Source organism: Penicillium diatomitis (genome assembly GCF_028827545.1).
Source record: "Penicillium diatomitis strain IBT 30728 chromosome Unknown utg000005l_segment0_segment0, whole genome shotgun sequence".
Taxonomy (NCBI): Eukaryota; Fungi; Ascomycota; class Eurotiomycetes; order Eurotiales; family Aspergillaceae; genus Penicillium; species Penicillium diatomitis.
In genome coordinates this window covers 1362104-1378583 of record NW_026623177.1, presented here as the reverse complement: position 1 = coordinate 1378583, position 16480 = coordinate 1362104, and the positions used below count along the sequence as shown (strand labels likewise).

At 50.9% G+C, this 16480-nt stretch overlaps 7 protein-coding genes across 7 annotated transcripts; 2 read left to right on the top strand and 5 right to left on the bottom strand.

Moving 5' to 3' along the window:
• Window positions 1-5107: 5107 nt before the first annotated feature.
• On the bottom strand, window positions 5108-6198 carry tif35 (translation initiation factor eIF3 core subunit g; the record flags this gene model as incomplete). The annotated part of the gene is made up of 4 exons (XM_056934711.1): window positions 5108-5160; window positions 5248-5419; window positions 5489-6110; window positions 6182-6198. 4 exons carry the CDS (start codon window positions 6196-6198, stop codon window positions 5108-5110), a joined length of 864 nt encoding a protein of 287 aa, XP_056789905.1.
• Window positions 6199-6875: 677 nt separating this feature from the next.
• On the bottom strand, window positions 6876-7563 carry N7539_005108 (uncharacterized protein; the record flags this gene model as incomplete). Its single annotated transcript, XM_056934710.1, has 2 exons — window positions 6876-6992; window positions 7378-7563. 2 exons carry the CDS (start codon window positions 7561-7563, stop codon window positions 6876-6878), a joined length of 303 nt encoding a protein of 100 aa, XP_056789904.1.
• Window positions 7564-7587: 24 nt separating this feature from the next.
• Window positions 7588-8385, bottom strand: N7539_005107 (Hsp70 family protein; the record flags this gene model as incomplete). The annotated part of the gene is made up of 2 exons (XM_056934709.1): window positions 7588-7922; window positions 7971-8385. The coding sequence occupies 2 exons, from the start codon at window positions 8383-8385 to the stop codon at window positions 7588-7590; spliced, it is 750 nt and encodes a 249-aa protein (XP_056789903.1).
• A 1122-nt stretch (window positions 8386-9507) lies between these two features.
• Window positions 9508-9792, top strand: N7539_005106 (uncharacterized protein; the record flags this gene model as incomplete). The annotated part of the gene is made up of 1 exon (XM_056934708.1): window positions 9508-9792. The coding sequence occupies one exon, from the start codon at window positions 9508-9510 to the stop codon at window positions 9790-9792; it is 285 nt and encodes a 94-aa protein (XP_056789902.1).
• Window positions 9793-10008: 216 nt separating this feature from the next.
• Window positions 10009-10765, bottom strand: N7539_005105 (DUF4396 domain-containing protein; the record flags this gene model as incomplete). The annotated part of the gene is made up of 2 exons (XM_056934707.1): window positions 10009-10301; window positions 10402-10765. 2 exons carry the CDS (start codon window positions 10763-10765, stop codon window positions 10009-10011), a joined length of 657 nt encoding a protein of 218 aa, XP_056789901.1.
• Window positions 10766-11410: 645 nt separating this feature from the next.
• N7539_005104 (cation diffusion facilitator family transporter) lies at window positions 11411-13341 on the top strand (the record flags this gene model as incomplete). Its single annotated transcript, XM_056934706.1, has 9 exons — window positions 11411-11489; window positions 11619-11668; window positions 11735-11779; window positions 11829-12003; window positions 12067-12147; window positions 12267-12475; window positions 12524-12755; window positions 12793-13284; window positions 13331-13341. 9 exons carry the CDS (start codon window positions 11411-11413, stop codon window positions 13339-13341), a joined length of 1374 nt encoding a protein of 457 aa, XP_056789900.1.
• Window positions 13342-13829: 488 nt separating this feature from the next.
• On the bottom strand, window positions 13830-15710 carry N7539_005103 (cytosine permease; the record flags this gene model as incomplete). Its single annotated transcript, XM_056934705.1, has 3 exons — window positions 13830-14932; window positions 15048-15264; window positions 15444-15710. The coding sequence occupies 3 exons, from the start codon at window positions 15708-15710 to the stop codon at window positions 13830-13832; spliced, it is 1587 nt and encodes a 528-aa protein (XP_056789899.1).
• Between the last annotated feature and the right edge of the window lie 770 nt (window positions 15711-16480).

Sequence of the window (16480 nt, the reverse complement as noted above, 5' to 3'; positions counted from 1 at the left end):
GCATGTAGCAGGGACCAATGAGGGCCAGGATCTCCATCAACTTTTAGGCGGGGCGCTGAGAGGTCATTTCCAACCAGCAGCATGAGAGATTTCTTCATCCCAGGCATCGCTTTGACACGTGCCAGTTCTCGCCTTCTGGACTATCCCCTTAGGTGGTAGCACAGGCTCTGAGATTGAACCATGGGCATACCAAAGTAGCATGGAAGGAAGGGAGAGTTCCCCATTGGCCTATGGACCAGAGGAACAGCACCTCACTGAGGTTCTGTGAGACCTACAGTTTACCCTTGTGATACCTACCTGCCAGGCTCGAAGTGGGAACCTAAGTCTTCATCCCGGGAGTGAAACCGGCCGAATTCCCAGGTTGCTGACAGGGATTGATGTAATGACTCTTTGTCGTCATTCTCACGGAGGCTACTTTACAGCACAGTCGAGAACTGGACAGGAGTAATCTCCGACACTATTGAAGTCACCTTCCATGGGTCTGTATCCGCAAAGGGTCATCGGTCGGTGAGTTCGTAGGCCCAAACCGTCGTCTTCCCTGTCAGTTTCCACCCCAGTCGTACAACTTTCCGTTCCTATCTCGTGAGTTTCAAGATGGCTTTCTCAAAATCTCACAGTTTCGGAAAATCCCGCGCCGGGGGATCTCCGGCGCTTCCAACGGTCAAGTTTGATGCGTTTTAGGAAGACACCTCCCGTGTTCAGAGAGTCCATGTGTGGCTCGAAATCCGCTGAAATCAGAAACACTAAGGGAGAACATTACATGTCTGAGAGGTAGGAGCTGGACGTGTGGTACTTTGTCTTTCTATAGAGGTAGCACCGGTACTCATCCGCGTCTGCCTGTTCTCAACCATGGAATTCCAGAAGTATATGTGCAATTGAGTTCGAGACAGCACCGCTTCGCAGTCCCTCGGACAAGGAACAAAGGTACCATGCTTGTAGCCGCGCACAATGGCTTGCAGAGATGCGCAGGCAACAAAGTCCACGTGAGGGGCTAATAACGTCTCTATCTCGACAGCTTGAGAGCTCCGCCGACCAGTCGGCCATCTGATGGCAACCGGGTCGGATATTGCCATGAAGCTCATTTGATGAAAAGCCGATTTCAAGATGGCGTATCGAAGTTGTGATGGCGACCACTACATCTCACTAACCAAGAGAAGCTCCGAACGTGATGACCTCATCCACCATCTCGCCTTGTTCGGAGTGTCTTCGAGGCATGATCTACCTTGACAAAGCACATACGCCTGAAAGCGGCCGACATGCAGTTACCTATTAAAGTCGAGGCTCTTGCCCCTCGACTTTTTTTTCGTTATGGAGTATTCACAGAGACCTGTGAGGGAACTCTCAAAGACCCTTGGGACCCTTTCGTCACGAGGACAAAGCTATGGCAATGGTCTCGAGCCCCATGGAGTTGGTGGAAGAAATTGCCATGCGACCTAGGTTGAGACAATTTCCCCCATCGCTGGCGGGTTGTGATTCTACAACCCAGGAGACGAAAATTGGATGTTGCGAAATTGGGATCTTCCGGGAAGCCCCAGCATCGACATGTTCCACTGGAACGAGCAAAAGTCTAAATAACGTCGAAGCCATTTTGGACAGGGATCAAGCTGTCAAAGTGAAGCACTCGACACATTCACGTCGGGAATCCCCCATCAACGTCTATCGCGGTCGCGACATGTCTACTACTTCTCCGCCAAGAATTGATCGAACTACTTCGAAGAAGGTCATCCGGTTGTCACCTTTCTCGACCCGGATGCCCCCTAACCATCTTCATCCCCCCCCGGCAGTCGTTAAAACTCTATAACCTCTTTCCCCTCCATGGGAACCCCGGCAAGAGAGCCAGCCAGCGATATGGCAAGTTGCTGTCGTACAGTGAAAAACTCAAATCTCAAAATCTGCTCACCGGGAATACACCATCGAGTCTTGATTGGAAGCAGAGTTATTACTACTTATGGAAGACACCGTTTTTCTCTGCCCAAGTGGGTCTATCGCCAGTTGCTGCAACGTCTCCCTGCAATGCCACCGAGACTATCAAACGTCATATCTGACATTTTCCTACGCTTGTCATGTTACACTCCTATCCACCGGAACGCGGATGGAGGCTTGCGATGAAAAACTCTGATGTACGGGTGACACATGAGTACGTGCTCACGAGGCTTGAGACATGAGTTGATGCGCGCGAGGTCTGGAGCCTGCCTCGGAAAGAGCCCCAGACCCATCGAGGATTGACAGGAAGAAACCTACCGCAACCTTGTTCTCCATCTTCAGAAGTCCGGTCGCCTCCAAGATCACACTAATGACAATTATACGTTTAAGACTTAGGGCCCGGTTCGTCGATGCTACGTGATGCAACCTTATCAAAATACTTTTCTGGGTGAGATATGTACGTGCCCTTGGTGACACAGGTATACACACAGGGAGCATGGGCGAGACTCGCGCAAGATCTTGAGATCTACGCTGTTGCAATATTGCGATGGATATGCCCTACAGACAAGTTCTTAGCTTCAGTCATTGAATTGGCGGCAAACACCTGCAGATCATCAGGGCACCGGCAGACCCCTGCTCAAGGACCAGCTGATTCCTGTGTATGAACCTCACAAGCCCGTCGCAGATCTATGCAGAATGGACATGTCGGGATTGACCCAGATGAAACCAGATGAGGGCCCCAACAACAGGGTTGCCAAGTTGTCTGTATTGCTACTTCACGAAACTGAATGAGTCTCGATATGGAATGATCCGAACTCTAGTATGTTGCCGTCTGGAGTCCCTTGGGTATCCCGGGCTGCCCCTAGAGGCAACATGTTTCTGTCTAGTCAAAAAAAGGGTCCACATGATTCATGAGGTTGAAGACACATTCCCCATCATTGACAGGATTGGAAATTGAACATCCCGTTCCGTGTGGTAAGGGAGACACACGGCTTGGATGAGATACCGGCTGAGCATGAAACGGTCGGGTCCCAGGTCCGCATCGCTACGCCTGCCAGCGTTCGAGAGCAGACTCACATTCTGCGTGGATCTTGCAGCATGAGAGAAAGACTTTGTGATCTTAGCGCATCTCTAGAGGAAAAACACACTTCCATCCTGGGTGCTCTTTAAGCTCCGGGTACTAAGAAAGTCTAAGCCGGAGGTCGCGTGCACTTGTGTAAAGCACACGAGGACATCTATAACAAGGACAGCCCTGCTTGATTGAACTACTTGGATGTACTTGTGAGAAAGGGACCTGGAGTCCCTTGTCTCAAGCCCTCTGGGCAGGGTCCGGTGCAATTTCTCGTGGCAGGACAACTGGGCGATCTGCGATACTCGCACCCTTTGCGCCTAGGAATCATTGCGCTGTCATCGAATAAGCGGATCCTTTCAGTTGGCCGGACTCATGCATGAATCCGCATTGAGAGAGCATCTCCTCAGGCTTGCTGAAGAGTAAATTTCATTTTCGATAGGAAGACATGGCGGTTGATGCTCAAGTGTAGAATATCATGGACGACAATGTGCATAGCACCCTGTCGGGCATGTCTGGGTCCATACCGGCCGATTCTCCCTCAAATTATCTCATGTCTCATGAGTTATAGCTCAAAGGTCTAAACAAAGCCTCAAAAAAAGTCAAAGTCGGCCCACACTAAGACGCGAAATAGGATAGGCTGGAGAGGCCGAACGAATAGTTACATTTCGTAGCTGAAAGGGCTGATGTTGGAAACCTTTTCAAACATTACTAACACGTACTGATGAAGATCATGCCAGACTTGGTTGAAGATAAAAGCTCAACTAGACTAAAGTTTCTGAATATCAGTCTTGGAGTTCGAGCTTATTTCGCCTTTTTAGGGCTGTGAATTGCTTTGAGAGATCATCTATTTCCATGTCAAACATGGTCTCGCAAATCGATAATTTTCAAAGCATTTATCGGAATATACCCGCCATCTTAACAAAAAGCCTTGGTCAGGTGGGACATCTTCCAACTTAACGAGCTCGAGCTCATGACAAGTCTCATGGAAATTGCAGCCCGAAACCTCTCCATGAAGCCAGCCCATTGCTCATTTACAGGTCAAGAAGGTTACCTCCAAGCATAATTTCGGCCCCTTTGAAAGACCGCATATCTGTTATCGTGGCCTAGACTTTCAGACATCCATGTCCCTTCGCCTGAGCAAAAGTCGACGTCTCGGATGGCAAGTAAATTGGGGCCAAACGAGTACAGACATCCCTATTAGACCAATAACAAGGCGATACAGCGGTGTTCAAATATCTTAGATTGCGTAGAGCGCAGGCAACGGAAGCAAGATGATGATGGTCGTCCTCAATATCGCTGGTCCGTGATCTAGCGGGCTTGTTGTGAGCTGAGCACCACGAACATACCTAGTGTCCTCTGACTAGCTCGTGAGCGGAATCCAGGAGCCAGGTTGAGAGCAATGAAGCAGGTCTGGTCGATGATACTCACGGTACGGGCCTTCTTGGGCAGAATGGCCTGTTGATATTATAGAGCGTGTCTGTTCACTTGGGCTCCATACTAGATGAAGCCCGAGTTCATGGGTAGCACGCCGCCTGTATGCGCTGGGTTCATGTAAGAATAAATAAGTTGGAAGAACACCCCAGCAAATGAGACGTAGAGGGTTATGGTTATTCGTGATTATTGGTCTTTACATTCAGAAGCGGATTCTGGACTTTTAGTTTATGAGAGATTGGACCGGACACAAAGCGCATATTTGCCATCTGAAGCCACGTATCAATGATCGACAAGGCATCCATCGGGCTTCACGTTGACTAGGTGATGACCTTGAGCTTCCAGTCCATGGAATGGTTAGAAGCAGACAGCTTGAGAAAGGGTCAATACGGCCTTGGGAGCATGGAATCTTTGTTTGAGTGAAAATTATACGTGACCAAGGGGGGTTCACCCCAAACCAAACATGCAGAGAATCTCTAAACCATTGCTTTTGTACTGACTGACGAATGCAAGTAACTGACATGGTGGGTGTCTTTTTGGTAATCATCATTAACAATCAATCAATCATACATTTCAAAGGAAAAGAGCTTTCAGCACAGAGCCAGAGCCCGCCAGAAAGACAGAAAGAAAAGGAGTCCAGCCGGAAATGAGTCATGAGAGGGTAAAGCGAGTGAGCGAGTCTTAAGTAGAGCGCTTGGCAAATTCGACGCGGAGAATAAGGTGGCGGTAACCGACTGCAGTAGTGAGAGGTTTGGATTAGTTTGGTCGGCTTTCCAGGGCATCACGGGAATGTCGGAAAAGTGAGGGACAAAAACACTTACAGCCGTCCATCTTCTCGCAGGCGCGAGCGGCATCGCCACGATCCGCGTAACTGATGAAAGCAAAGCCCTTGGCCCGCTGGGTTTCGCGGTCCCGGGCAAGGAAAACTCTGGTGACCCGACCGAATCGCTCGAAAAGATCGCGCAATTCTTGTTCCTCTGCCAACTCGCTGACCTATAGAGATGAAAAGAACACTAGATCAGCACATTTCCCTCACGCATGAGATTCCCGGGTCAAGCTCACGTTTGTAACTCTGAGAGTGGCGAGGTCGTCCTTCTCGAACCGACCACCCATCTTTTCACCGGCGGCACCGCCAGCCTTTCCACGCAAGTGAGGAGGCACGTAGCTGGAAGAGCCAGCACCCAGACCGCCAGCAGCACCCTCGTCCGCACCCATATCGCCAGCACCAGTGGCCTCCTCGACGGGAGCCATGGTGTCCTTGAAGGGACAGCGGGCTGTGAAATGCTCGCCATTGCAAATACGACACTTGACCTTCTTGTCCTTGAGCTGGTCCTTCATGCTGCCCTGCTCCGGGTTCTTCTCCGCCTCGGCGGCCTGGGCCTTCCAGTTCGTGCTGGGACGGAAGATCATGTTCTCGCCCACGGAGGTCGTATCGAAGGAGGGGCCGGGCGCGTGGCCCTTCTCGAGGCCAAACTTATCCCACGACCGGCGCTCGGCCACCTGTGGGTTCACATGCTCGCGGACAACGGTGGACTTGATTCGGCGGGTGACCTTCACTTTCTTGTTCTCATCGTTGAAGCGGTAGGAGACAACCGTCTTGGTGCCGTCTTTGTTCTCGGTGATTTGGGTTGCGGGCAGCGCTGAGGGATCATCGTACTCGTCATCGTCGGCCCAGTCGGCGTTGCTGTAAATTTGAAACAAGAGGGCATTGTCAGTCATATGTTCCAGGATCACTTTGCGTGCAAAATCACTCACTTCCCGAGTCGAGACATGGTGTGTGTGTGGTTGTGTATTCCGGCAATTGCTCAATTTCGCGGATTTCTTCAAAGGCGAGTCCGTTGTGGATTTCATTATTCGCGGCGATTTTGCTGTGGCGCAGACAGTGTGGCTGGTACCTGACAAGATCACGTGCCCTCATCTGCCCCGCCGTGGGGGATCTTTCCGAATAGTGTGGCATCCAGGCGCCAACAAGCTCCCAGCCGCATTATCGGCTTTTCAAGGACAGAGACATCGATCATGCAAGTAAAATCACCGGTTTCAATGATTTCGAATCATTGCCCGGATTGAGGCATTGTAGCTCACTTTGTCATGGAGAAGCTCATGAATAGTGATGATTTAACTCACTGAACCAGTCATCTACCTTACAAATTTGCCTCACAACCAGCTTAGTGCGAAGTGAATGCGAATGCCAAAAAAAAAAAAAAAAACAAATGTAAAAAGAAAAAAGAAAAGAAAGAGGCCAAAAAGGATCCCCCCTTTCGACTTGCACACTCATGGCAAAAAGGTCTCAATTTCATAAATGACGGTGCCTGATCAAATAATCAGACCGGTTGCAAATTACCGTCTCTAACATGGCAAAATGCCCCGTCGTTCAATTTCAGAGATACGAAACTTTTACTTCTCCCTGCTGTCAGCCCTGATATCATAACGAGACAGAACAATGTGCAGATTAATAGGGCGCGTGGAACTTGAATTTGACCACATAGTCTTTCTCTCCATCATACCCAATCTCAATCGGAATCAATTGCTGAAGGTCAGCGTCGAGCTTGGCTTCAATTGTTGCATGCTGACGAACATCTAGAACCAGCATAAACAATGGTCAGCTCCTTCCCGCATGGCAGTACTACATGTCAGAAGCTATCGCTTACCTGAATTGAGATTTTGAGGAGGCTCTGGTGTGGCGGACCCTTAAAATATGACCTGGATCTCGGATGGCCGACCTTGTGATACAAGATACTCCATGTGCCACTCCGTAATCACAGGCTCAGTTTCGCTTATAGGTTGCCCCTAGGGTTGTGAACTGTTTGTATGTTGCTCTGACAAGTAGACGGCATTCAGACGCACCTTAACTATGCACCAATGCATGACATGAATCTGAAGCGCACCACGGTAGTCATTCCAGTACCTGCACTATCATTCAGCACTTTCCCTGATCTCTGAGTAAATCTTACATACGCTCGATTCCTCTCGTGAAGTAAAGGGTCGAATAAGGTGCGACGCAGATGACCGTGGTGTAGACGAGCGATGTGAGATGTGATGAGAATTCGAGGAATCGTGGGAGATGCTTGTGAAAGCACTTTAGCCAACGCACCGCGGACCACGGCAGACCAACCGTCAGGTGGAGCTAGCACTCTCATATCTTGTGAGATATTGTCCTGCAGTTAATTCCGAAGAAACTGGTTCTGTTCAAAATCGCCGACCAGCAGGGCAGCCTTGACATGTTCTTGGGAAAAGTCGATCTGTTGCTTTGCGAGCTTCAAGACCTGGGCAAGTACAGGTAGAAAGATATCGCCTATTTCTTGACCCGTGATTTGAAACTTTCCCCGACGAACGTTGAGATCTTCGTTGTCTGCAATTCCCGGGACGGGGAAGGTGAAGGTATCCGTCGTATCTCCAGTGAACCGCCTTTTCGCGAATAACTCGAATCGTTCCATAGCGTTGTCCCGTGAATCACTGTTCCAACCTATGTCAGACCTCAGTGTCTGGCGGACGAAGTCTTCGAAACGTCAGTTCAGGTAAGAGCTTCCGCGATAGGCATCAATACCGCTTGCTGCTTCTCGGAGCCGTAGGCAAGGTAGAAGCTGCTCAATTGTGAACGTGATCAGATCAACGGTGCCTGCACCAGCATCGATCAAGAGCACAGTATCTCCGACCTCAAGGTCATTAGGACTTGATGCCTGGAGAGCATGGATTGCCGCGGCCTCGGGCTCAGATATGATATGAATGGTAGAACCGTCACCAAAGCCAGCTTCCGTGGCACATGTTCGAAGACAAGCGCGCGCTTTATCGGACCACATCGCGGGAACGGTGATCACATTGACAAAGGTCAGGTGGTCAAACGCTGGCCCAACTTGACTTTTCAAAACGCTGTGCACATGGTTCAGAACCGCTCGGAGGTAATCTGTTGTGCCAAAGTCCAAGGCGAGGACTGTAGTGGTGCGGAGGGGGATCTCTGACATCTTGAGGAGGTGAAGAGGAAGCCACGGGGGGTAGTCTTCTTCAGAGGCAGACCGCTCACATGAATACTAAGATTTCATTGAGGTGGTATTTGGCTACTAGGCAAGTCACAAGAGATGATGGTACTGGGTGAAAACACGACAGTAGATCGTCTCCATTATATACGGCAAAAGAGTCATGGAGCTGAAATGACGGCATTTTTCGTGGAAATTGGCCGATTGCATCGACAGGGACAGCTGCCGCAGCATTATTTGAATGGATGAAGCATGAATCAGGTATCTACAATGTGAGGTCTGGCGGTCACACTCTTCTCTATCCGGCAAATTCCACATCCACGCAGTCAATTTCCGGAGTCATCCAGAGCGCCAAAGATCACTTCATCTCGGAAGATTTTCCCAGTCACTTTCACCTTGGACTCAATCTCACTTGGTTCAACGCACTAATAACTCTCACAGTCACACCAGTGACCTTTCTCCTTCGATCTCCTGAGCAGTCAAAACATGAATCATATGCTATTTCAAAGACAGAGAAGTACTGATTCTGACACCAACAAGCCAAGCACTTGTCTCACCAATCGACAACGGGTTCCCCGGGTGGCAGTGACAGTTATTTACTCACGAGGAGCCCTTTCCAAAGAGAATCTACGTCTATAAGACAGGAATAATGTATCTCCAATTAACGTCCCTGCCAATGTCACAGATCGCACCAAGGTCAAGACATGGACATCGAACGCAACAAATGCATGTGCGCTTTCCTAGACGTATCAATGTACGCTCAATGAACAGTGTAGCTCCCTCACGCGGCGACTGAGTAGGGTGCTCGGAATGGCGAGAGTACCCTGGAGTGCGGGTCCTTTAAATAAGCTTGGGAAGTTCTGTAGTTGGAATGTGCTGGCTTTGGCTGAGCTATGTGTCAAAATCCAGCGCTCTCCTCGACTTCTTGAATGGTACTGGCACCGCGATACGAGACCCCTGCGAGTGGAACTCTTTCAAGTGTTTGACATCATCGACTCCAAGACCCGCAGCACACTCAAGAGTGGCACAACCCAGCGTCTCTCCAACGACGCTGAAATTGAAGACTTTATTATAACCATTTACCCGTGTCTGTTCTGGGTGTAAGAGAAGATGAGTGGACCTCATGCCAAGCTTGTTGTTGCAAAGGGCACCATACTTGCGAGAATGCGCGAGGATCCACCACCTCCTCGTAAGAAGGCGAAGACTGTTCCTCTAGCCTGCCCAGACCGAATGGACCCGAACTCTGAGAGCTCGCAGGAGGCAGCACAGAAGGCAGCACATTCACTCATCAAGATGGAGCCGGAACCTTCTCTGAACAGTATGGATGAAGGCGAGGAACTGGCTGGCATGATGGACGGTAGCGAGGATTTTCTTAAATGTGTACCTGGGATCTGAGTGTGAGTGCAGTCAAGACTTGACCCTTCTCTTGTGGCGCAGTCTCCAATTGTCTTTCATTTGTGCTTTTTCATCATCTTTGTTTTTCTGTGTCGCCTCACTTTTGTTTGTCTTCCTTAGCTCTTTCAGCATCGAAGACTGCCGATGACCGAGTCGATAGGACTGCTTATTTCACTCGACATGCGTGCACTTTTAGCAAATCGCAATCCTGCAGTCTCAATGACAAGCCTTTCCATACCTCCTCAACCGCAAGTAATTATACGGCAGAGGAGCCAAATATCCAGCGCCGATTGACAACACAGCGGCTGCCCAAAATTTTGGATCCTCAAAAGCGATCACACCCCCCGTCAAATGGTAGTCGACCGCATTTTCTGCGATCTCCATGGCTACCATGGACACCATGCTCATGCCCATGGCCGTTCGTACAGCTCTGGACCAGGAAAGTTGATCTGCGCCTCGACGAAGCAGCACTGTTTCAAGGATGATGGAGGTTGTAATGCCGCAGCCCACTGCAAGTGATGGTTAGCGGGAGTGTGAGCTGGGATTAAAAGTCGTCAGAGCACGTGTACTATCTGTGCTCCTGTTTAAGTGGGACTCTTTCGTACTTACTCGATGCTAACATAATGGTATTCATACCCAACTCTGGATAGTACGATTGCAATGTCCACAACGCCGAGAAATCACCGATGGTGCATCCGACAAGACATCGTAGCGTGTTGATTCCTGCTCGTCTCCATGTGGAGCGACACGACCAGAAGGCTCTGGAAAATATCGGAACGGAACGAGTAGACGCAGAAGATGAAGTGGAAGTGGCTTGCTGATCCGATGTGGATGAGCAAGGAGATCGACTTTGTGGATTTGATTGGCAGATGCGCGTCGGCAAGGAGCTTGTGAAATGTCGACGGCCAAGGGATGTTGGCCATGCTAACGATCTCAGGGGCGATAGGCGGGAGGTTGTCGTGAGAAAGAACATCGCTAATGCTTTTCTAGTGATGAAGAGACGTTGAACTCGAGCCCGCAAACTGATGAGATGCGCTTGAGTCGTTTTCAGAGCTGAAGTCGGATGAAAGTTGGTGGGTCGGGCAAATTGCCAATTGAAGGGAGGCAAAACAGCCCTGTGGAAGCTAGCGCAGGTACAACCGCCTCATTGAACTATACTGGCGGATTACTTGACAGTCAAGCCGGCTTCTCGCAGATGGAGGGCTCAAATCAGCATCTCAGTCATAGAATATAGCGGTGAGCTCCATAAGACACTATTGAGGCAATACACTGGCGACTGCCCCAATGTGACGAATGACTGTGGTCATAGCCGTTGAAGGTTAATGGGAGACCAACCATTACGGAGAATGTGACGCGTGAAAGAACTGAAAAAAAAGGATCGCGACTTTGTTTTTGGGGTCTTTATTTCTTTGTTGAGCGATCGAATTATCTGTCCTTCGACTGTCTTCTTGCGTATGTTTCTATTCAACCATACGTGTCAGGTTGAAAAAATAACCTGGTCATCACTGATTGACTCTCTTTTCATATTCTCCTTGAGAGCAACACTTGAAGTTGTCGTCAGAAGACGTCAATTCAAGGACAAGCAACATTGACAAGTCGTCCAGCATTCTCCGTCAAGATGTTGAGACTTTCCCGAGTACAGCGACTAAGTGCCGTCATTGGGATATCATTCTGTTTCTTTGTCGCTGAAATTTCCAGTACGTTTGCCTGATGGCTGTGCTGACGATCGAGCAAATCCCCCTCGTTTCAGTATCTGGAACTTCCACCACGTGGAACCATGTAGATGATATGATCGACCAGATGGTTAATCGAATTTACCCATCTAGTCGGCTTCTATACACACTCACTCGCCCTCGTGGCAGATGCGTTTCACTACGTATGTTCCCACTATCTCCCAAGGCTGTGGAGGGGAATCAGACTCATGCTCATCCATATTCTACAGCTCAATGATCTCGTAGGCTTCATCATCGCTCTTGTCGCAGCCATCGTGAGTCCAGTCTTTCTGTCTATTGATCAGGACGACTCTTCTTTACCAGACACTCGTATTCACCTATTTATCCAAGGTCGCCAAGCGCACAGACGCTCCCCAAGCCCTCACGTTTGGCTGGCAGCGTATTCAACTGCTCGGCGCCTTTTTCAACGGAGTCCTGCTCTTCGGATTAGGGCTCAGTGTGTTTTTGCAGTCCATCGAGCGGTTTATTGACATGAAAGGTAAGTTCATGGAGGGTGATGGCTCTGACGATACGATTCCACATCATTCTGACAGCGCTTTAGAGATCGAAAATCCAAAGCTAGTCTTGATTGTGGGGTGTGTTGGGTTTACCTTGAACCTTGTCAGCGTGGTCTTTTTACATGGTATGTCGTTCTGCTCTCGTTGAAATCGGACTTGGGGTTCGATGTGCTGTCGTTGGAAGTAAGCTCACCTTGGCTGTAGACCACTCTCATTCCCATCATGGTCATGACCATGCCCATAGCCATACCCATAGTCATGCTCATAGTCATGATGACACCCAAAAGACCGAAAAAACTCACTGTCACGATCACCAAGACCATCACAGCACCATCACCAACCAACAAAGCGGCAAGCAGTCGTCCCCTATCACACCCTCAACGGCCTCAAAAGCAAGTCCAAACACCCCCAATCTCTCCCCCAACCCTCTTTGCCATCCCGACGTCGCCAGTCGTCATAGCGGAGACACAAAACTAACCCACTCTTGAATCCAAAAAACAGCACATCCACCACAGACACCACGTCAACGCCAAGACGCTCAAGTCCAAGCCGCATCGTGATCTCGCCATGATAGGTGTCTTGATCCATGTCATGGGCGACTGCGCAAACAATCTGGGCGTGATAATCGCAGCGGCGGTAATTTGGTTCGCTCATTACGGGGGCCGGTTCTATGCGGATCCGGCCGTGAGTATGGGGATCGCGATTATGATTCTGGCATCGTCGATTCCATTAAGTAAGTCCCACTTGATGATGCGCCCTGGCTTGGCTAGGTCTTGCCATCGGCCAAACAACCTCTCATTTCCCCCGGATTCGACTCCCGTCAAAGTTCGATCCTAATCAAGGGATTGTCGCAGTAAGATCCACCGGCCTCATCCTCCTCCAAAGCGCCCCCACCGGCGTCCACCACTCCGACGTCGCCCACGACCTCCAACGACTCCCGGGCGTCCTCGCCGTCCACGAGCTTCACATCTGGCAACTTAACCAGACCAAGTCGCTTGCGTCGGCGCATATTGTTCTGGACGGGAATGCGTCCGTGGCAGTGGACTTTGAGAGCTTGGCTGTGACGATTCGCGAGTGTTTTCATGCGTATGGGATTCACTCGGTCACCTTGCAGCCGGAGATTCATGGGGGGAGGTCTGATTCCGGTACGGAGGATGCTGGACTGGAGTCTGGGTCTGGTTCTGGGCGGAGTTCGGGGGTTGAGTGGGTTGGTGGTGGTGAAGTACGGGAGCGCATGGAGAGTGAAAAGGTGGTTATTGGGTGTAAGACGGGCTGTGGGAGTGTTTGTTTGGAGTTGACGTGCTGTAGTTGAGGGTTGAGATGGAGATAGTGAGGGAGATGATGAGGGAGGAGTGGTGGACGGGCGAGTGCATAATAATGTGGTCCAGGGAGCTCCCCATCTGATTTAGTCGATGGCATCTGCATGGGTATACAAGTTGGCTGAGAACTTTTAGCCCTACAGAGGAGGGAGGGAGGGAGAAAGAGAGGGAGAAAGAGAGAAAGAAGAAACAAGCTTTGCAAATCAGGCTCAATGTGAGAGCTATTTCTGATCAGATCCTAGATAAATTCATGCACATTCCATGCAAAAGAGCTACTTACATTAAATCCATATACATCGCCAGAGTTCCTCCCATATACCATATCATCCTCATATCGATCCAAAGACAAGCGATCCGTATTTACAAGACAATTCCCATCACAGATTGGAAGATCCCAAAAAAAGAGCCCGAAAAGGAAAACCAAAACCAAAAAACCAAAAAAAAAAAAAAAAAAAAAAAAAAAAAAAAAAAAAAGCGAGGTCCCGCTACTACCTCCGGAAGTAGTGAAGTTCCAACGGACGCAGAGCACAGTACGAAACAAATGAAAAGGCGAAGCCACATTCAAAGCCGACATCACCACCGTATGGCAATTCGCCCGCGTGCTTGGCAATCGGTCCAACGAACCAGGTCTGGCTCATCCCTGTGACCATACCGGCCACGCCAAAGCAGAACGCAATCGAGGCGGCAATACCCAAAGGCAGCTTGTCCGGCTGATCGTAAATTTCAGGACGATAGCCGCCGAAGCCGCGCTTGAAGAAAAAGTGGTCGGCAATGGCAATGCCCGAGTAGATGGCCAGCCAGTAGGCGATGAAGTTCATGAAGTTGTCGAGGACGCTCTCGAAGGAGGAGTAGCCGGGGATGGCGATGGCGAGGGAGACGCACGACGCGAGGAAGGTCCAAATGAAGCGGGGGACGCGCTGGGTGAATCGGCTCAGGACTTGCAGGGTCAGAGAGACGGAGTAGATGTTGGGGCAGTTGTTGGCGATGATGGACAGGGCCAGAATGACCAGGCAGAACTTGCCAAATCCACCCAGAGGCTCGAGGACGGCCCCGATAAGACCACCGTTTCCGGCGGCAGCATAGCCATCGGCATACTTGTTGTTTCCATCATTGAGGCTGGTGGCGGTCATCACGGCAATACCCAAAAACTCAGTGAAGAGGAGGGGTGGGATAAGACCCAACCACGTAGAGACAAACACCTTGCGGCGGCTGCGGTCAGACGGTTGGTAGACGGTATAGTCGGCAGCATAGCTGGTCCAGCCGGTGGCAAAGCCATACACAGTCGATCCAAAAGAAAGGCAGCCTCCCAGCTCGGAGGTGCCCACTTCCATGGGGATGTTGACAAAGTCCCCCGAATGGGCAAAGGTGCCCAGAACGATCAAGAAGACGATGAAGGTGGGGATCCAACTGTACTTTTCATACTTGTGGACGACCTTGTACCCAGCAAAGGTGATGATGAGGGTGCAGAAGGTGATGATGAGAATACCCGCGAAGCCGGGGACTGTGCCGTTGACGGCATTCAGCAGCTGCGCGCCCACGATCGCATTTGCGGCGGACCAGCCGATGCAAGCGAGCACGTTCAGGACGGCGACTTGAAGCAAGGGAGGAATGAAGTTAGCAGGGACATTCCTTCTTCATGAGGAGGAGGGGGCCACGGCCAATCCTGGCTCGCTCCACGGCGCGCAACAGATCCGTCAAGTACTTACTGATCTTCACAGGGACCCAGCCAAACCAGAAGCGGGACAGCACCATCTGGCGCAAGCCGAAGGCGGGACCAAAGCAGGAAAAGAAGCACACGGTCATGACACCGAGGAGGTTGAAGAACAGGCAGACGAGGATGGCATCCACGAAGCCCAGGTAAAAGAGCGACTTGCCGAGGACACCAATCGCGAACGAGCTGACGACCATGTTGGCTGCCAGCCACTGAACAGGAAAGAGAACATGGTCAGCCGCTTAGAGATTTTCCGGGTGGGAGTGTAAGCTTCTCCTCGGGCCATTCAAACCCCCCATCAATGCCCACGACCCCCGAAGGGTCCCTCGAGGGGGATTCAATTGATGAGAGCCCAATGGTCCTGAGGAGATCGCCCTCAAGGCCAACCCACCATGCTGCCAATATTGACGTAAGAGGTATCGGTCCGCTCAGCCTCCGGGACGCGTTCGATACCGCGCTGTTCGACATTGAACTTGCCGGCGATGCGCTGCAGGCGCGCATACAGCGAGTTGCCGTACTCGAAGCTTTCGCCGGGCACGGCGCCATCGCTGACATTGTCGCGCGTGGCGTTGCTGTTACTATCGTAGGCCAGGTTGTTGTCAACCTCGGGGCCCTTTTCGACATCGGCGCGCGAGCCTAATCCCAATTTGGCGAGCATAGTGACGGAGAGGCGGAGGTTTTTATCTTCGTTCGAGGAACCAGAAAAAACCGTGAAAAAAAAGTTCACGCAAATCTATTCCACAGAGGGAGGAGGGGGGAGGCGGATCGCGCACGGCAGACTCAAAGCTGATCTGGACAGATCGAGAGGATGGAAAGAGTTGAAGATTGAAGGGTTGGAAGAATGGGCGAAGCGTTCACATCATTCGATCTCTCTCTCTCTCTTTTTTTTTTTTTTTTTTCCTGGGCTCCACTGCGCGAACCAGGTGAAATATATAGCAGCTCCGAGCAGAATTCCCCGATTCCCGAGGGTGCCGAGTTGTGTCACGCCTCACCAGCGGCCACCAGATAAAGAGGAAAACAGTAAGTGGCTCACTGCTGGAGTCGCGTGTCGAGCCCCACTGCCGGACCTTCGCGACTACATGTGGGACTCGAGATTGTCACACAGTGGCGATGACTTGTTACCCGAACGGACCAGACGAAGATAGTCGGGAGTGGGACGGGCAGAGTTGCTCTGCGGGCGGTGCTTCGCCCTAACGGCTCTGGCCGTCGGAGAGACTCGGTGGTCGCGTGGAAGAGTGGACACTGGACTCAGAGAAGTGGAGGAGGTGGACGAGGGTGGACGAGGGTGGACGAGGGTGGACGAGTGGAGGAAAGTGGGCCCTCGAAAGGGAAGGAGGAAACTGCCGCCCATCAGCCAAACCGGGCGAAAACAAGGGCAGCCTTTGGGAGAGCGCAAGCAAAGGACAAGCGTCGCCAAAGGGCCAAAAC